The sequence below is a fragment of the Rana temporaria genome, chromosome 2, assembly GCF_905171775.1.
Source record: "Rana temporaria chromosome 2, aRanTem1.1, whole genome shotgun sequence".
Taxonomy (NCBI): Eukaryota; Metazoa; Chordata; class Amphibia; order Anura; family Ranidae; genus Rana; species Rana temporaria.
The window spans coordinates 443681327-443703000 of NC_053490.1; the positions used below are offsets into that span (position 1 = coordinate 443681327).

Sequence of the window (21674 nt, forward strand, 5' to 3'; positions counted from 1 at the left end):
CATTGTGGATATCGCATTCATTTGTTTTATACTCTGAAGCTTATAAACCAGATACAGGCCAACTTTTCTTAAATATTCTGTTTAAGAATACTCTGTCTTGGAATATAAACCTTCATGCAGAATTCTTTACCAGAAGAGAGTTCATAACTTGAGATATCGTGACTCAGAAAGCATCCTTGGCTAATTAATTCCAACCCTCGCATGGCTTTATATTTAGAGAAACATGGCAATTGTCAGAACATCAGGCAGTGCTAGGTTACCTGCTTATTTTATGATTATTTTTTTTAAAGGGGGCGGACACATAAATTCAGCGTGATTATGTAGAAATTATAGTTAAAGGATAAGTTCATCTTTCGGAACAGGTTACATTTTTAGAGTGGAACATGCAGCATATTTCCACTGCTGCAGCCTCTAGTGTCAGCGAGCCAGGGATCTTCTCCTTGAACTCGCTGTCCTTATAAAAAATAAAAAAAAATGTACGGGGCTCCACCCACCCAGCTGCATCATTCATTCACAGAGTTCTGTGAATGAATAAACTACAAGTACCAACAGCCTTTGCGCCTGTCAGCTTGCAGTCCTCAATGAACTACCAGGACACTGTTAAGTGCTCAGGGTAGTTCATGGTTTCTTCTCATCAGTGCGTAACTGCCTGCTTGTATGAGGTACAAGCAGTCAGCTTACACTGACAGTCTGCAGGAGTCCTGCATTGTACCCGCATTCTGCTGATCGTGGGTACAATGCTTTGTAGGCTCCTAGTAAAAAAATAAGGTGAACTTCTCCTTTAAAGACAATGCTGTGACACGTACATCCACAAGTATTTTATTAAACTTCATATGTACTTAAGACTGGCATATACATATGTGACAAAACACAAACTGACCATAAAGCTTCATATCAGGAATTCAGTCACTTTGTCAAAAATACAGGCATAATATGAGTTTCCAATGAGGAGTATGACATCTCCTGAATTTATCTTTATTATTTATATCCGACAGTTTTATGGCTCTGCTTAGGGCTGTGACAGAGGACAGGGAGGCACATAGAGCAGCTGTGACCACCCACCTTTCCTGCTGCCCATTCAGAGAAGTCTTTGTATTTTGTGAATGAGTCAACATAATACAAAGGCTTCTGTGACTGGGCAGGAGGAAGGGAAGGGCAGGTATAGCAGCGGCACTGACTATAATGTTGAAGATGCTTAGATCATTAGCATCAGCCTCAGGTCTTCTGGGAGTGCAATAAAATTGGCCAATATAAATAGTAGCGATAAGTCTTAGAGATGTCACCCACTTCATTGGACTTAACTTTTAACAAAAGCAGCCGAGTTCTTGGAGCTCAGCATTAAAGTGGGACCAAACCCATTTATTTAACCGTTTCCCAAAACAGATAGATGCAAGGCATGCCGTGAATGATAGTTTTCACAGTTGCTTGTCCCCTTAGATCAGGGATCCTCAAACTACGGCCCTCTAGCTGTTGCGGAACTACACATCCCATGAGGCATTGTAAAGCTCTGACATTCACAGACATGACTAGGCATGATGGGAATTGTAGTTCCTGAACAACTGGAGGGCCGTAGTTTAAAGACCCCTGCCTTAGATGAACAGTCAAGCCATCAAATAACTGGTGTCATAACTGATCACATGTGTGGCACCATGGCAACTGCAGATCAGACAGAGGCCAACACTGCTTAACTGCAAAGGACAGAAGGGTTAAGTTCTGCTTTAACTAATCCATTGCATAAAGTTAAACTAAACATGGAGCTTACTGCTGTATTAATAATGTACTATACCATTTAACATCATGACCCACCGACAGTCAACAGCAACATAACTTGTATGTGTATCCAGGAGACAGGAGGTAACACATTTACAATTTATAGAACACTTTGTAAATTGGGAGGAAGTAAAAGGACGCCTTCCATAGAAAACAAATCACAGCCACCAGGACAGGAAACAAAATCAAACAACTAACAAGGATGACGCCTCCACTTCTCATTTCCTTTCTCCCCCCCCCCCTCTTTTAAATAGAATAACCAAAACCTCTGTCTCCCAACACCAAAGTGAGCACTGTCCTATCAGCCTACAAAGCATCAAGCATTTGAGATAGTTTGTAAATCCATTCCCTTTTAAGCCAAACACCCAAGAAAAAAACAGTAGTTGCAAACGGCAATAATCAAGATGATTGTAAGCTCTCTTGAGCAGAGCCCCCTAACCCTCTCATAGTTTGCACTAATATATATATATATATATATATATATATATATATATATATATATATATATATATACACACACACACACACACCCTATATACACGGTTAAAAACATATTTGCAAGAAAGACAGAACCAATGTCAACGGCGCAGGCGCACTGAGCGTGCCATTTCTGAATAGGATTGTGCCGTTCCTGATGGCTCCCGCGTGCATGCACGGGAGTGACGTCATTGCGGCTCCGGCCAGTCACAGCGCCAGAGCCGAGATACAAGGAAGTCACTCCAGGAGAGGAACGAGGACCGCTGCGGGGGCTTTGATCTCAGGTAAGTAATTCATAACGAGCTAGTATGCTATGGATACTAGCTCATTATGCATTTGTCTTGCAGGGTGTATTTTCTTTTTACCTTTTTGTGGGTTTACTTCCTCTTTAATAGCCATTCAAACCCCTTTGTGTGCATGTAATCGGGCCAAATCACCAGGGTGTGTAAACTTTTGATCAGGGTCATTTGGGGAGTTTCTATTACCATTATGATTTAAAGGGGAGTTCCAGCCAATATTTATGTTTATTAAAAGTCAGCAGCTACAAAAAGTGTAGCTGCTGGCTTTTAATAAACAGACACTTACCTGCTCCAGCGTTCCAGCGATGCGCCGGCCGGGGCGCCGCTCCTCTCCCCCCTCCCCAGCCGGCGTCTTCATGGTCACTGTGGGCACCCGGCCGTGACAGCTTTCGGCTTCACGGCCGAGCACCCACTGCGCATGCGCGAGCGGCACTGCGCATGCGCTGTTTGATTGGACAGGCGATCGCCTAGGACCTGTCACGTGTCCTAGGCGATCGCCTACAGGGAGGGGCTGCCAAAAGGCGATTAAGCTTAATCGCCTTTTCAGCCCCTCGGCGGAAGGAGGAAGTGGGACAGGAAGTCCCCTTCTCCTGAAGCCCCCACTCCCCCCCCCAAAAAAAATTACATGCCAAATGTGGCATGTAAGGGGGTGAGGAGTGGGATAATCGGAAGTTCCATTTTTGGGTGGAACTCCGCTTTAAAGAGAGTAAACACAGTTGACTGATAATAAATGGCTTCAGCCAAACACCAACCATGAGTGAAAGAAATGTTTTTGTGTTTTCATTCATATGCTCTGAAAAATAGCCAAGAAATCATAAATTCTGCCAGGGTATGTAAACTTATGAGCACAGCTGTATAAAATGCACATTTCCCCAAATTAAACCAATATGCAACCTTCTGGAAGGGGCTGCGCCTATTCCCAGCAATAGCCAAGATAAAATAACATAATTTTGGCTGAAGTTGTAGTTTAAATGGAGTAATTCTGCAATGTGCCAAAAAAGGTTTACGAAGTTTCAGATAATTATACAACGGAAACAGGACATTGCAGCATTCTATCTTTATACTGCACTTTTGCCAGTAGAAAAGTTAAGCAAAAGTAACCCCCCCCCCCCCCCCAACCCAGAACCAGATCTGCAGTGGAAACCAGGTCCCAGTTGAGCAGGCTGGAAAGGCAACGTAAGAATTCAGGCACAAATCAGACACGTTTCAAGAGGCGGAGCCAACACTCACTAGAGAAATAAACCTCACGGGCTAGAACAGGCGACCAATGAAAAGTGGCTCTCACAGCTGCTAGTTTCACCTTTAAAGAACAGAGGGCCAGATTCACAAATGAGATACGACGGCGTTTCTCCTGATACGCCGTCGTATCTCTGTTTCTATCTATGCGACTGATTTATAGAATCAGTTACGCATAGATATCCCTAAGATCCGACAGGTGTAATTGTTTTACACTGTCGGATCTTAGGATGCAATACCGCGGCCGCCGCTGGGGGGAGTTTGCGGTAGTAAACCAGCGTCGGGTATGCAAATTAGGAGTTACGGCGGATCCACAACGGATTTTCGCGTTCGCTACGTCGCCGCTAGTCTAGTTTCCCGTCGCAAAGTTAGTCGTTTTTTTTTGGTGCCCTAACTTTAGTCAGCAAGCGTATTGCTGTCTAAAGTATGGCCGTCGTTCCCGCGTCGAAATTCAAAATTTAACGTCGTTTGCGTAAGCCGTCCGGGAATACGGAAGTACGCTACGCGCGTCGCCGTTCAAAAAAATGACGTCACGGCGCGCAAAGCATGGCGGGAGTTAAGAAACGGAGCATGCGCAGTTGGTCCGGCGCGGGAGCGCGCCTAATTTAAATGGCACACGCCCATTTAAATTGGCCCGCCTTGCGCCGGAGGCCGCCGGCGTAGTTTTCATCGCAAGTGCTTGGTGAATCAGGCACTTGCGATGAAAAATTGCGGCGGTGTAACGTATCTAGGATACGTTACGCCGCCGCGATTCTACGTGAATCTGGCCCAGAGAACCTAAGCACAGCAAGATCAAACTGAAAATAAATGGTATTTTTTAGGATGTTTGATAGTCATGGTATTCATTTATCATTTCAGAAAAGAGAAGGCTCTTGCTGTTCTGCTGCAGTAAAACATCAATGTTGGCACAGCTCCAAACTGGTCATGAACTCCTAAATTCTAGATTTCTGGGTTATGCTCCCTGCTGTTAAGACTCCGTTTTACATCTTTGTGTTGTTTCTGCAGCATGTGATTTCTGAGCCAGAGGCTACGTCTCACAAGACTATTGAAAAGGTTGTGCGAGAGCAGCAGGAGACAGAAGCATTTCAAGTACTGGAGAAGGTGAATGCAGAACACACCAGCCTAGTTAGAACTAGTTAATGTGAAAAAACGCCAATAGCAATAGCAACCGAGGCCTCGCCAGATCTCCGGGTAATTGTGCGCTTAGTCATTAAATATACTGATACAGATTAGCAAACGTTGGAAAACAGCTAACTGGTTGAACAGAAACAGAGGTGAACTCCGGGGCAAGCAGCTAAATACAATGTTTAAAGCCCAACCCTATGTTTACTATTAGCTGGATTCAGGTATCCGTGCCTAACGTTAGGCAGGCGTAGCGTATCTCATATACGCTACGCCGCCATAAGTTAGAGAGGCAAGTGCTGTATTCCCAAAGCAATTGCGTCCTAAGCTACGGCGGCGTAGCGTAAATGTGCCGGCCTAAGCGCGCCTAATTCAAATTGTGAAGAGGTGGGCGTGTTTTATGCAAATTAATCGTGACCCGACGTGATTGACGTTTTTAACGAACGTCGCATGCGCCGTCCGTGGACATATCCCAGTGCGCATGCTCCAAATTACGCCGCAAAGACTTATTGGTTTCGACGTGAACGTAAATTAAGCCCAGCCTCATTCACGGACGACTTGCGCAAACGGCATAAAAATTTAAAAATTTGCTGCAGTTCCGACGTCCATACTTAACATTGGCTGCGCCATCTTTTTGGTGGAATATCTTTAGGCCTGAAAACGCCTTACGTAAACAGCGTATCTTTACTGCAACGGGCAAGCGTTCGTGAATAGGCGTATCTCGCTGATTTACGCATTCTAGGCGTAAATCAGCGTACACGCCCCTAGCGGCCGGCCTAAATAGACAGCTAAGATACGATGGCGCCGGCGGTCGTATCTTAGCTAGATTTAAGTGTATCTCAATTTGAGAATACACTTAAATTTACGACGGTGCAGATTCAGAGTTACGACGGCGTATCTACTGATACGCCGGGCGTAACTCTCTCTGAATCTGGCTATATGACTTTTTTGTCTGGGCCAAGCTGGCCCAAATGAACTATTTCCTTCAATGAAGCGGGCCACAGATGGATGGAAATTCAGTAGGTACCGATCAAATTTTGATCCATGTGTGACCACCCCCCCCCCAATGGGAATGTTGGAAAGCTTTTATCGATCAGTAGCTGCAGCCACCGATTAACGTAATCTGACAGCAGAGTTCCACTGTCAGAATACAATGTCCTGGCAGGGGGAACTCATTCATCCGCCATGCTTGTGTGGATGGATGAATCCGTTTTTTTTTTTTTTTTTAGCCTGCAGGCTCAACGTAAAATCCCTTTCTCTGAGTTCATTGATGGGCACAGATTCTTATACTCAACCAAAGGGACATCCCAAAGCAGTGCCAAAAGGAGAGAGGTGGGTAAAACCAAAGCCAAAACAGGCCACACCAAAAAACAGTTTATACAGTTCAGCGTCGGGTATGCAAATTAGCATTAACGGCGATCCACGAACCTACTCGCGTGTGTAACGTCGTTTTTTCCCGTCGCAAAGTTAAGCAATCTTTTTCATTGCTTAACTTTACACCAGCCATGTTGAAGTATGGCCGTCGTTCCCACTTAGAATTTAAAATTATTTTTTTTTTTTTCGGCGTAAGTACGTTACGCACGTCGCCATTCACAAACACGTCGGGGCGCCGTAATTTCGCGCAAAGCACGTTGGGAAAATTGCGAACGCAGCATGCGCAGAACGTTCGGCGCGGGAGCGCGCCTAATTTAGATGGTACACGCCCCATTTGAATTAGGCGGGCTTGCGCCGGACGTCTTTACGATACACCACCGCAAGTTTACAGGTAAGTGCTTTGTGAATTAGGCACTTACGCTAAAAACTTGCGGCGGTGTAACGTAAACGGGATACGTTACGCCGCCGCAGTTCTATGAGAATCTGGCCCAGTGTTTGTGGCTTTAACGCATGTATGTGAACTACTACTCCTGCCAAAGGAATTCAAATTCTACTTGGACGGTCTTGTGACCAGCACAACCAGATCCAGGACCAGGTTACACAACAGTTCAAAGAAACCTCTCATGAGAGAATGGGGAAAATATCATTACCAAGCTCTCCTTATGAAAATGCTAGGTTCCTGGCAGACATGCCCACTCTCTTGCCTCAGAGCTAGTTCATACAGGAATGTGGCACGCATTTCTGCATATTCCCGTACGGTGCAATTTTGCAGCCCATTCATTTAAAACTACTTGGAACATCAGCAATGGCTACACCTATTTTTCTCTCATGACAGGTTTACTTTACACCAGGGGACTCAAACTGGCAGCCCTGCAGCTGTTGCGCAACTACAAGTCCCAGTCATGCTTGTAACTGTCAGCCTTGCAATGCCTCATGGGAATTGTAGTTCTGCAACTGCTTGACTGGCCACCAGTTGGAGACCCCTGCTTTACACAATACAGCCCGGTTGAGAGATCACTCCAGCTTGTGACTGGTAAATGAAAAAGCAACAGTAAAATGGCGAAGTTGCGTCTTGTGCTCTCCCATACTGTGGTTACTAAGCAAAGATGGCCAAACATGTTACATTGAGATTGTAACATCTCCTTTAGATTTAGCAACAACTCAGTAGAGCCAGGACCTATCTAACGAAATAAGCATACATAGTTACTGGCGAATGTAAAGGTGATTAAGCAATCAGATTGTGATATGTGCATGATCAACTATAGCCGGACAGCTCTGAACAAAGCAACACAGTCCTGACTGGCTACAAATGCTTCCCCCTTCTTCACCCAGTCTGAGGGCTACTGTACTGGGGATCACAGGCTACTTACAGGCGCCTCGGCTGTTCACATGTACTCATTGATTTGTACAGGCTTTCTGGCTGTGCCCACCCTAGTCACAGATATACTCCAAAACTTGCTGCACCACGGCCCCAACCGGCAATGAGAATGAGGGCTATGGCATGGTTCACACCATACAGGGCAGTTGTGGGTACATGCAGCGAAAAAACACTGCTCTGTAAAGACGCACAGGGCTGCCATTCATTCTTAACGCAGCCCCCCCACGCATCTCAATTTGCAGCACTTTTGTGGGTGCAGGAACCGTAAAGAAATCGCATGGTACAAACGGCTGCTGCATTTCCAAAATGGTTCATGAATTTTTTTTTCTGCAGGCAAGGCAGCCTATTCAAAACGAATAGGCTGCCGTGCCCACGCAAACGTGGCCCACAAACCCGCACAGATGTGAAACAAGCCTAATGCCGCGTACACACGACCGTTTTTCTCGACGCGATTCTTGTCAAGCCTGCCTTGCATACACACAATCGTGAAAAAAAAAAGCGCGGTGACGTACAACACGTATGACGGCACTATAAAGGGGAAGTTCCATTCGAATGGCGCCACCCTTTTGGCTGATTATGCAAATTTCCCTTCTCATAACTTGCTTCTGAGCATGCGTGTTTTTTACCCCCGTCGTTAAAGCCTACACACGACCGTTTTTCACGACGAGAAAAACGACAACGTGAAAAACGATGAGAAAAAAACAGAGCATGTTCTAAATTTTTAATGGCCATTTTTCACGTCGAGAAAAATGCTCTGGAGCCTACACACGACTAAGGATGAGCTCCAGCGTGTTCGCATAGTACACATGCAGAACTCGCCAGAAAGTCTGCACCACGCTGCGCTAATCACAGGCAGGGAGACATTTCCCGATCTCTGCCGCTGAGCATCGGGACAATGTCTCCCTGGCTGTAATTAGCGCAGCGCCGTGCAGACGGGCTCTGCACGTGAACTATGCGAACGTGCTGGAGCTCATCCTTACACACGACCGTTTTAATGACCAATTTAAAAAATGGCATTTTTCTCGTCATGAAAAACGGTCGTTTGTAAGAGGACATATTGTAAATATACAAAAATATAAAAACAAAAGCAAAAAGCAGAATCAATAGCATTGCAAGCTACAGTTTCAAGTCATACCTGGATGTATCTCAGAGCACTTCTTAATACGCTGAGGTTTGACGTCTTCTTGTCATCTACATTTGGGATGTTCCTCTTTAAGGTTTCAAAGCATTCCTTGAGGTGTGCCCGTCTGCAGGATATAAAAGGACACCCTTTAATGGTTCAGTTCCCAAATACGCACTATACATCAAAAAAATGTAAATACTCAACGCCCTACAGACAATATGAACGGTCACTGTTAAAACTCAATGCTGGAAAATCAAGTGTAACACAGACTTGCAAGCGTACGTATCAAAAGATATAAATCCAATCCGGTTTACTTTCATTACTTTCCAAAAAACTGCGTTTTATGTTACAGAGCAAACTACAGTTGAAATTGCAAGCAACATCTTTTGGTGCCTTATTCTTTAATGTACCCACAAGCAGATTTGAATTAAGGTCAAATGATCCAAACCCCCCCCGTCCTCCGCCTCTTCTCCTTACATAGTACTGAACTGCTGCCAACGTGCCTCGTCTATCAGCCTATCAGTCTTCCCCCGTACATTAGATCATGAGGAAGATTGCCAAAAAGCCATCCTGAGAAAAGTGTTGTTTTTTATAGACTGCTGTACTGTGATGAATAATAAATGCTTTGTGGTGTAAAAAAAAAAAAAAAGAGCATTGCTTTACACATTAGTTGTAATTCCAGTATACCGTTTATGTAGAAACCAGTAACCTAACTATTCAGGGCCATTTCTACAGAGCGTTCACGCATGCATATTAACATGCAATGTGTTAAGACTGCCAGGGCCGATCCTCGCTATAGGCTCACTATGCAAGCCGCTTAGGGCCCCGCAAAGCTGCAAAGGGCCCCCCAAATTACTAGAGGCCCCGCCTGGTGAGAAGTCATTTTCGCCCCCTCACCCCGCTTTTAAACTCGCTGGCTGAGTCATTTCCGACAGCAGAACACCCCCTCCCCCCGCTTCTCAACTTTCTTTAATGTGACATGTCACTGTCGTCAGCGCCCCGCCGATTCTCATTTTTAATGTGCCATGTGATTTTGCTTAGGGCCCCAGGGAGGTCAGGATCGGCACTGAAGACTGCCCTTTTATTTACATAAATAATTTACATTCGATGCATGCGAGGGACGGCGGGCGCCTGGACATGTACGGTAGGTCTGTACTGACGACCGTACATGTCCGAGCGGGCAGGATTCCAGCGGACGGTTTTAAAACACGTCCACGAATATTTGCCCGCTGGGAAAAGGCCCGGCGGGCAAATGTTTGCTGGAATTCGGCCCGCTCGCGCCTACACACGACCAAACATGTATGCTGAAACTGGCCCGCGGACCAGTTTCAGCATACATGTTTGGTCGTGTGTACGGGGCCTTACTGTGGTGCCCGTCAATGCAGCTACCAGTGATGTATTTAGGTTTTGTGCTGCCCTAGGCCTGACTAAACTTGTGCACCCCCTAATTTAAATATGACCCACCCCTTCCTGTCAAGGCCACACCCTTTTATGTTTAAGACCCGCCCATAGGGACTTAGTTCTAAGGGCCTGGGGGGCATTGAATTCTCTTAATTTGCATAGATTTCCTCTCACTTCCTGTTTGGCTATTGGCAGGAAGTGAAGGGAAACCTCTGCAATGGGACAGGGATAGTAAACAAACTGACAGGGGCTATAACTTTCCCTTACTCTATCCAAAATAAAAATAAAAAAGTGTTGCCTATAGTTCTACTTTAAGCACAATTTTCGGATAATTTTATGGAGAGGACAAAGAAGATATAACCATACCAATGGTGCAGCAGAAAACATATAGAACAGTAAGGAAGGTTTGTGGTCCAAGATGATAGGACAGTCAAAATTAGAAGCCGCTTGCGTTACACTAACAGTGTAGCGCAAGCCGACGGGGACTCTTTCCGTGCTGCCCCCCTGCAAAGTGCTGTCCTAGGCCTGGGCCAGGATACAGCATTGGCAGCTACCATTGGGAAAGTGCTCTAAGTGCATGGCATTGCAGCAGACCCATGTGCATAATGCATGTTGTTGTGCGTTACAGCAATGCAACAATGTGCATATTGAAGTAAATGAGAAAAATAAACCTACAGCTGTACCACAGGCAGATACCAAAATTACTATTTCAGTTTATTATTTATATATTCTTAATTTATTCAAATCATTAATTTTACAGCATGTGTTGCATTATTACTATGCGTTAGGCTTCAATCACATGTGCAGACAGGGTTGGCCTGCAAAGTCTTGCGACAAGAATCAGCAGTGGTTCCCTGACAGCTGCAGCTGGGAAACCTGTACAAATGAATGACAGGAGCCGTATCGGTCTGTGGTTGTTTGCATGTTATCTCACAGCTAGCGGTTACCTATAGTTAGGGACAGGTGATTGGCTTGGAATGCGGGCAGTCCAAGGAAGGTCCCTAACTGAATCTAAACGCTGTGTAATAACATGCAAACAGCCATCGACAGATACGGCCCGTGTCATTCACCGGCTTCCTGGCCGCAGCTGTCCATTGTGATTCCACCCGCAGGCCACAGGACTTTGTATAAACAGTAAAAATATTGCTGGCGCAAGTGAAAAATATATATTATATTATGTTGTTATAGTGGGTTTGCTGCAATCAAGGAAGAAAAAGGGTCAGGGCACCTCACAGGACTTTGTAAGCTGACCCTATCTGCTTGTGTGAATGGGCCTTAAAGTGATACTAAACACACACTGTATAATTGACATTATCCCTTTTCTTTCTATATGTGGATGATGGCACTGTAATTATTTTAATAAAAAAAAAAAAACATCTAAGTACCTTTTTCCTAATCGATATACAGCTGTCAAATGACTCAGATCTTTCCCAGCCTGTCTGCAGGGAAACATAAGCAGGAGGAGCCTTAGTCCTCTGCTGCTGGTTCAAAATAAAAAAACAAAACTTTTGGAATACAAAGTAAAAATAAATAAATAAAATCAAATTGGCATACAAATATAGATTTGAAATCAAAGCTTTATTATTTTGTGGCAATAGCATGGCGTGGGCAGATTCCTGCTAGTCACGCCCCTTAAACTAAGAAGAAGGTGAAGCCTCTATTAATCTACATGCAATATCACGCCTCCATTGTTTAAAGCGGGGGTTCACCCAAAAAAAAAAAAAATTTTTATATTACATCTAGCAGAGCCAGCATAGTAAGGGCATTTACTTTCGGCGTTTTTTTTTTCTCCGTACATACCTTTATATTCTGTTTTTGTCCAGGGTTTCCGGGTTCCGATGACTGCGGGACTGGGCGTTCCTATCCTTCCGTTCGATGATTGACGGCTTGTGAAACAGGTGATCTGTCGCACAACGCGCGTCACCAGATTTCCGGAAATAGCCGAGCTGCGAGTCGGCACTATACGGCGCCTGCGCCTGCCGTGTAGAGGTGACTGCGCAGGCGCCGAAGGATAGGAACGCCCGGTCCCGCAGTCATCGGAACCCTGAGGCAGGGATAGGAACGCCCAGTCCCGGAGTCATCAGAACGTGGAAGCCCTGGACCAAATCAGAATGTAAAGGTAAGTACGGAGAAAAAAAAAAACCTGCCGAAAGTATATGCCCTTACTACGCTGGCTCTAATGTTAAAAAATAGTTTTTAGGGTGAACCTCCACTTTAACTGGTTAGTGGGCGTGGAGAGGAGGAGAGAGGGGGTGGGCTGTCATTTACCATTGTCACATAGGCTGTTTAGATGTGATAGGGAGGAAATGCCAAACATAAAAACTTCCTGAAAACTGAGCATGTGCAGAGCTGCCACCACAGCTGGAAAATCGTTAGCTGAACTGGGGACATGAACAGAAGGGGGAGATAGAGAGCAGCAGGATCAGCCAAGGTTTTGCAGAAAACAGATCTCATGGTGACCGAGTGAGTATGAACAGCATGTAATACAGCATTTATTGATAGTTTTTTATGATGTGGGTTTAGTGACACTTTAAGGCACGCTACTCTAGTCATTCATTTTGACCGCGTCTTACAGTGTACAGCACCAGTGTGCATGCAATTATAATGAGGTATCTGAATCAGTGCTAACAGAAGCCTTTTGCTATCTCCTGCACTGCAGTACTCTAGTAGTAGACCCCTAAATCCTTCAGACGCTACCGATTTGTACAATGCTATCCATCCATCACGATGAACATGCTTCCAGGAAGGTAAAGACAATGCTATCCATCCATCACGATGAACATGCTTACAGGAAGGTAAAGCACAATCAATGGCTGCTGCTCCATTTTTTTTTTTTTTTTTGTCCAACCAGCACCCTAGGGCGGGTCCCAGACTAGGCTGCATGGCCCAACCACAGTTCAGTCTGCAGAGAAGTCACAGACTTGTCAGTGTTACCTGGCAGCTGGATCACATGTCAGGTTGATCAGAATTCCAAATCCTTTGGCAGGTACAATTCATAGATGCATTTCATGTATTTCAAACAGCCAATTGATTGGAGTTCAGCTTTTAGAAATACACTTCCCAGCGTCACATACAACTAGTGTTGCAAATAGCCAAACACAACTTGCACAATCCTCAGAGAAATAAAGTGAGGGGGAAGTATTTAAAGAAACAAGGCCCGGGTTACATACACACCTGTTCTTCTCCAGCTTATTATGGACTTCTCTGGTACCAGCCCTACACGCAACAGAAAGAGAAAGCAAATAGGATGCTATTAATACAACAGAGTAAGATCTTATTAATGGAAAATTTCTAATTTGATTAAAAGGTTCTACAACCTAAAAATACTCTGTTGTATAGTGAGAAGGTTATCACTCTTAAACTGCTACGCTGTCCATGTGGGAAATTTGCTTCTGTTCAGAGGGGCCTGCTTTCACATGGCGGGCACAGGCTGGCTTTGGCACAAGACGAGCTCGCAGCCAGCTCTATGCACTTTGGTTATATAGCATGTGCTAAATGCATCTATGTTAGTGCACACAGCATTTTACAAATGTACTGTAGCTAGTGTGCGTTGCCAACAGTGGTCAGGGTATGCAGTAGTCATGTCTCATTATGCATTAAGTTCAGCAAGCCATGAGCAGACCTCGTTTTCCGAGCAGAGATGGTATGCATGGCGCAAATAGTGCACACATAGCCCAAAACTGAAAGGACTCCAATAGGAGAAGGCCAAACGTAATACAATGCCACTCTGTTTGCAAGAGGATTCTGCAAGCTGATACAGTATCACTTCAGGAAATATCCATTATAATAAAATTCATATATACACATACAGTATCTCGCAAAAGTGAGTACACCCGTCACATTTTTGTTATTATATCTTTTCATGAGACAACACTGAAGAAATGACACTTTGCTACAATGTAAAGTAGTGAGTGTACAGCTTGTATAACAGTGCAAATTTGCTGTCCCTTCAAAATATCTCAACACACAGCCATTAATGTCTAAACCGCTGGCAACAAAAGTGAGTACACCCCTTAGGCCCCTTTCACATGTAAGAATCCCGTGAGGATTCGTATATGTGTATTCGCTTGCTCAGCGGGGATCGCTCCCTTGATCCCCGCTGAGCCGGCAGATGACACGGCGGTCCCTGGGACTGCCCAGTCAGATCTCTGCTCTCCCCCATGGAGGGGGGACCGGATGAACACAGACCGTCTGTCAGTGTTCACCCGATCCGCTCTACAGACGGATGGAAAAATAGGATTTTCCTCCGTCTGCAGAATCGGAGGATTGCGGACACTGATGAGATCGGGTATCAGCGGATGTTCATCCACTGACACCGGCTATCTCATAGGGATTAATGTATGTCCCTTTTTCATCCGTAAACAGATGGATGAAAAAGTGGACATACAGTCCGCAGGTGTGAAAAGGGGCCTAAGTGAAAATGTCTGAATTGGGCCCAAAGTGTCAATATTTTGTGTGTCCACCATTATTTTCCAGCACTGCCTTATCCCTCTTGGGCATGGAGATCACCAGAGCTTTACAGGTTGCCACTGGAGTCTCCTTCCACTCCTCCATGACGACATCATGCAACTGGTGGATGTTGGAGACCTTGTGCTCCTCCACCTTCCGATTGAGGAGGCCCCACAGATGCTCAATAGGGTTTAGGTCTGGAGACATGCTTGCCAGTCCATCACCTTTATCATGAGTTTCTTTAGCAAGGCAGTGGTCATCTTGGAGGGCTGTTTGGGGTTATGTTGGAATACTGCCCTGCAGCCCAGTCTCTGAAGGGAGGAGATCATGCTCTGCTTCAGTACGTCACAGTACATGTTGGCATTCATGGTTTCCTCAATGAACTGTAGCTCCCAAGTATCGGCAGCACTCATGCATCCCCAGACCATGACACTCCCACCACCGTGCCTGACTGTAGGCAAGACACACTTGTCTTTGTACTTCTCACCTGGTTTCCGCCACACATGCTTAAAACCATCTGAACCAAATAAGTTTATCTTGGTCTCATCCGACCACGGGACATGGTTCCAGTAATCCATGTCCTTAGTCAGCAAACTGTTTGTGGGCTTTCTTGTGCATCGTCTTTAGAAGAGGCTTCCTTCTAGGACAATAGCCATGCAGACCAATTTGATGCAGTGTGAGGCGTATGGTTTAAACACTGACAGGTTGACCCCCCCACCCCTCAACCTCTGCAGCAATGCTGGCAGCACTACATCTATTTCCCAAAGACAACCTCCGGATATGACACTGAGCACTTGCACTTCTTTGGTCGACCATGGCGAGGCCTGTTCTGAGTGGAACCTGTCCTGTTAAACCGATGTATGGTCTTGGCCACCATGCTGCACCTCAGTTTCAGGGTCTTGACCATCTTCTTATAGCCTAGGCCATCTTTATGTAGAGCAACAATTCTTTTTTCATATCCTCAGAGAGTTCTATGCCAAGAGGAGACATGTTGAACTTCCAGTGACCAGTAAGAGAGAATGAGAGCGATAACACCAAATTTAACACACCTGAGACCTTGTAACACTAACGAGCCACGTTACACCAGGGACAGAAAATGGCTAATTGGGCCCAATTTGGACATTTTCACTTAGGGGTGTACCCACTTTTGTTGCCAGCAGTTTAGACATTAATGGATGTGTGTTGTTATTTTGAGGGGGACAGCAAATGTACACTGGTATACAAGCTGTACACTTACTACTTTACATTGTAGCAAAGTGTAATTTCTCCAGTGTTGTCACATGAAAAGATATAATAAAATATTTACAAAAATGTGAGGGGTGTACCTACTTTTGTGAGATACTGTATATATACACCCAGGAAAATACCAGTCTCTAAAGAGATGCAGTTTGATGCCTTCAGTATGTAAAGGACAAGTCCCATTAATCTTAATGTTCAGCTGAGTTGCTATGACGTGCATGCGAGGGGGTCAGTGCAGCAGTATATTTCAGCAGTCGTCGGGACAATCTCTTTTGTTATAGCGGAGGTGCACCTGATTGCTGACTATTTCTGTGTATGCATGGCAACCTGCATTCAGCATTAAGCTCAATAGAGGTTTTTTCTATATCATCAAATATGCCAAGGTTATAGAGTGAATAGAGGGTTTGCTATATGATCAGATATACCAAGGCTGTAGAGTCTTGTGGACATCCAAGTCCGTCTTTTCAGATGCAGGTATCTTCCTATAAGCATAAGTCATAAAAATTAAAGTGCATTCATTGTGAAGTCTCTATAGTTTGCATATGCTAAGACACATCTTTTCTCCACTCGTACACACAACAGGCAGTCTCTGCTAAACTTCCATTTTTAGTGTAAAGAATTCATATTATGCTTCTTTAAAGTGGAACTTCACTCTTCCAAGCAACATTGATTATTTTTGATCCTCATGCTGCTAGAATTAGTAAATAGAAAAGTAAAGTAAGAGTGGTCCCGTTAAGTTTCCGCACTTTTATAAATAGAACTTAGTTTTAAAAAGTGCAGAAACTTTTTGAAGAACCCTTGTGCATCATATTTACTTGTTTAAACTTTTTTTATTTCCCCCGTTACTTCCTGTTTTTTTGCATGGAGACGTGGATGGATGGGGGAGTTTGCTTTAAATATTCAAAATGAATTAAATTGTGTTTTTGGTTTTTGGTGCTCAGATGCAGTGAAGATCCACTTTAATTATCTCTGATATTATGTTTGCGCTAAAGTATCGGTGTACTTTCAATGTATAAAAGCAATTTTTTTTTCTTAAAACCTAAATAAGCACTTGAGCCAATATTGGGAAAAAACAGCACACAGTGTATTTTACACACAATGCTTATGGCACTGAAGATCATACCGGTACAAATATGATAATACTAGAAACCTATATGACTGTTTTGTAGCCCACTGCCCTGTTGGCTTCCATATCAAAGAATAGGATGCATTAAAATGACAGTACTTATTGTTCTTATGAGAGATCAGAGGACAATAATAACCTGTAACATGCTATATGTACATACAAGTTCCCTTTATATCAAGAAACCAGCTTTACTGGATCCCTGGTTCACTTCACATCTGCCTTCCAAGACAGGGAAGTACTCATATCATATGGGGAAAAGGGCATATCATATGGGGAAAGGGTCATATCATAAGGGGAGAGGGTCATATCATATGGGGAAAGGGTCATATCATATGGGGAAAGGGTCATATCATATGGGGAAAGGGTCATATCATATGGGGAAAGGGTCATATCATATGGGGAAAGGGTCATATCATATGGGAAAGAGTCATATCATATGGGGAAAGGGTCATATCATATGGGAAAGAGTCATATCATATGGGGAAAGGGTCATATCATATGGGAAAGAGTCATATCATATGGGGAAAGGGTCATATCATATGAGGAAAGGGTCATATCATATGGGGAAAGGGTCATATCATATGGGGAAAGGGTCATATCATATGGGGAAAGGGTCATATCATATGGGGAAAGGGTCATATCATATGGGGAAAGGGTCATATCATATGGGGAAAGGCTCATATCATATGGGGAAAAAGTCATATCATATGGGGAAAGGGTCATATCATATGGGAAAGAGTCATATCATATGGGAAAGAGTCATATCATATGGGGAAAGGGTCATATCATATGGGGAAAGGGTCATATCATATGGGGAAAGGGTCATATCACATGGGGAAAGGGTCATATCATATGGGGAAAAAGTCATTTCATATGAGGAAAGGGTCATATCATATGGGGAAAGGGTCATATCATATGGGGAAAGGGTCATATCATATGGGGAAAGGGTCATATCATATGGGGAAAGGGTCATATCATATGGGGAAAGAGTCATATCATATGGGGAAAGGGTCATATCATATGGGGAAAGGGTCATATCATATGGGGAAAGGGTCATATCATATGGGGAAAGGGTCATATCATATGGGGAAAGGGTCATATCATATGGGAAAAGGGTCATATCATATGGGGAAAGGGTCATATATGGGGAAAGGGTCATACAGCAATAATGCTAATCTGATGGGGCATGAAAGCTTTCAGTTATGTGAAAATGTCAGACCCCTGACCTGACTGCTGGCTCGGACATGGATGCATTTATCCAAACAATGCTATGGAAGCTCAACTAACACACTGTAACCTACAGTATAGAGGGAAGACATAAAATGGCAGAAAATGTGTAAGCTGTAGCCGCCCTAGGATCTGATCTCAGGCCTTGTTTATTCTGAGTCAATCTCTTCAGTGCACATCAGCAAAATGCAGTATAATGCAATACCAGCTAAAAATGTTATTCTTATATATGCTGGCTGCTCTGTTGCCGCACTAATGACACTTACTGTTCAATAGTTTAACTCAGTGGTCTCCAAACTGCGGCCCGGGGACCAGGTGTCACCCTTTGCATGCCTTTATCAGGCCCTTGGGGCACTATTCCTCCCACCGACAAAAACAACTTGGCACCATTCCTCCCACTGACTCCAATGATGGGGCACCATTTTTCCCAATGATAGAGCACTATTCCTTTTACAGACACCAATGATGGGGCACTATTCTTTTCACTGACACCAGTGATGGGGCACTATTCCTCTCACCGGCACCAATGATGGGGCTCTATTTCTCACACCGACACCAGTGATGGGGCACTATTCCTCTCACCGACACCAATGATGGAGCACTATTCCTCTCACAGACCCCAATGATGGAGCACTATTCCTCTAACAGACCCCAATGATGGAGCACTATACCTCTCACTGACACCAATGATGGAGCACTATTCCTCTCACAGACCCCAATGATGGAGCACTATTCCTCTCACAGACCCCCAACGATGGAGCACTATACCTCTCACCGACACCAACGATGGAGCATTATTCCTCTCACAGACCCCAACGATGGAGCACTATTCCTCTCACAGACCCCAATGATGGAGCACTATTCCACTCACAGACCCCAATGATGGAGCACTATTCCTCTCACAGACCCCAATGATGGAGCACTATACCTCTCACCGACACCAACGATGGAGCACTATTCCTCTCACCGACCCCAATGATGGAGCACTATTCCTCTCACCGACCCCAATGATGGAGCACTATTCCTCTCACCGACACCAATGATGGAGCACTATTCCTCTCACAGACCCCAATGATGGAGCACTATTCCTCTCACAGACCCCAATGATGGAGCACTATTCCACTCACAGACCCCAATGATGGAGCACTATTCCTCTCACAGACCCCAATGATGGAGCACTATTCCTCTCACAGACCCCAATGATGGAGCACTATTCCTCTCACAGACCCCAATGATGGAGCACTATTCCTCTCACAGACCCCAATGATGGAGCACTATTCCTCTCACCGACCCCAATGATGGAGCACTAGTCCTCTCACCAACCCCAATGATGGAGCACTAGTCCTCTCACCGACCCCAATGATGGAGCACTATTCCTCTCACAGACCCCAATGATGGAGCACTATACCTCTCACCGACACCAACGATGGAGCACTATTCCTCTCACAGACCCCAATGATGGAGCACTATTCCTCTCACCGACCCCAATGATGGAGCACTATTCCTCTCACCGACACCAATGATAAGGCATTTGTTACCAATGCCAGGACATTTACTGACCACAGCCTGGCCCCTCTAAAGTCTGAAGGATAATAATCTGGCCCTTTGATTTGAAAGTTTGGAGACCCCTGGTTTAACTAATGTACTCATATCAAAACAAATTTAAAAAGATTTATGGGTAAGTAGCTCTGTTCACCCCTGATTTATTTTTGTCCAAGGTCTACTTTATTAGGATTAAAAAGTATATCTATGTAAGCCAGCCGAGTAGAAAGGACAGCCTTGACCTGTCAATTCAAGAATCTAACGGCATCCTAAAAAGTAAATGTAGCTTTTTTGTGTTTATTAGCTGTAGGATAATTAATGTATGCATGAACAAGACCCTATAGATGACCCTAATCACATTATAATCAGATTCTTACCCTCCAGGCCGTCTCCTCTGCTCATTAGGTCTTCCATCGTCTGGAGACAGTCTCAGGGCACCAATTGGCTGTGGTGGAGGCTGCTGCGGGTGTGGTAGGGCTGTCGGCTGGGGCTGTATAGGCTGTTGCGGTGGCTGTTGTTGGTGCTGTTGATGTTGGTGCTGTTGCAGGAGATGGTGGTGTGCTATTGTTAGGACAGGGGCTGAGTAATGGTGCAACTGCTTGGGACTGCCAACACTTAGCTGGGCAGTTTTAATTTCTTGAAGTCCAGGGCCTACTGGTCGCTGGATGACAGGAGCCAAGGAAATGTCTTTGCTAATGACAGGTGGGTTAACAACAGGTAATTGATGCTGAACAACAGGCGGTGACAAAGATGTTGGAACTACTGGTTGGGGGGCACTGGTTACCACTGGGAGAGGAATGACAGCTACTGGAGTTGGTAAAGGAGGAGGTGGGGGTGGAGGGGGTGCAGGTGCTGGTGGAGAAGCAGGATCTGGTGGGGACTGATTTGTCGGTTCTTCTGTTTGAACTGTGCTTTTCTTGTCTTCTTCCTCCTCCTCTTCTTCCTCCTCCTCATCCTCCTCCTCTTCTTCCTCTTCCTCCTGTTTCACCAAAAGCTTATCATTTTCCTCTGTAACAGAAAAAGAAAAAAAAAAAGACTGAATGAGATCAAAGCAACCTTTGCCAGGTTACTCCTCGTCTGCTGTGCGCTTCCAACGTGACCTTTTAATAATTAAAATCAAGTACACAGCAATACCTCCTATTGTTCTGCATTTAGAACAGTGTGTTAAGGGTGCCAGCCATGCTGAAAAAAACCCATAAAATGACTATTCAAGAACAGTAAAAATCAACATCTTAGTGGCCTCGAGCAACGTTCCCAATATGACAAATCAATACTAAAATCTGCGCTACCTAAATCAGATTTCTAAATAAAAAAGACCTTTCATAGGGGGGTTATGTGTTCTGTAACCTTAGGCAGACCATACATATTATGCATGAACATGCATATTTTTGCATATTGCATATTTATTATTATTTTTTAATTTAGGGGGAAAAAAAAAGACCAAGGACCTGATTTCCCTATCCACACATTTGAGGTGGATGAAGGAATCACTCCAGCTGAGCTATTGTGTTCCGCTAATGGGGAGACTATCAGAGCTGCTGGCTATAGCACGATATACAGTGCCTTGCGAAAGTATTCGGCCCCCTTGAACTTTGCAACCTTTTGCCACATTTCAGGCTTCAAACATAAAGATATAAAACTAATTTTTTTTGAAGAATCAACAAGTGGAATGAAATTTATTGGATATTTCAAACTTTTTTAACAAATAAAAAACTGAAAAATTGGGCATGCAAAATTATTCAGCCCCTTTACTTTCAGTGCAGCAAACTCTCTCCAGAAGTTCAGTGAGGATCTCTGAATGATCCAATGTTGACCTAAATGACTAAGGATGATAAATAGAATCCACCTGTGTGTAATCAATACTCCGTATAAATGCACCTGCACTGTGATAGTCTCAGAGGTCAGTTTAAA

The 21674-nt window shown here is 44.4% G+C and overlaps 1 protein-coding gene across 5 annotated transcripts in view; it reads right to left on the bottom strand.

Annotated features, from left to right (window-relative positions):
* MNT (MAX network transcriptional repressor) overlaps positions 1 to 21674 on the bottom strand; it is a 102950-nt gene that overhangs the window by 49514 nt on the left and 31762 nt on the right. The window contains exons 2-6 of one of the 5 annotated variants that reach the window (XM_040338440.1): positions 20141 to 20771; positions 16294 to 16350; positions 13355 to 13396; positions 11566 to 11619; positions 8792 to 8903 (exon numbers count right to left, since the gene is read on the bottom strand). In XM_040338440.1, the coding sequence (XP_040194374.1) occupies positions 8792 to 8903; positions 11566 to 11619; positions 13355 to 13396; positions 16294 to 16350; positions 20141 to 20771 (896 nt within the window). The remainder of the gene's footprint in view (positions 1 to 8791; positions 8904 to 11565; positions 11620 to 13354; positions 13397 to 16293; positions 16351 to 20140; positions 20772 to 21674) is intronic. The other 4 variants (XM_040338442.1, XM_040338441.1, XM_040338443.1 and 1 more) reach the window with 4 other exon arrangements.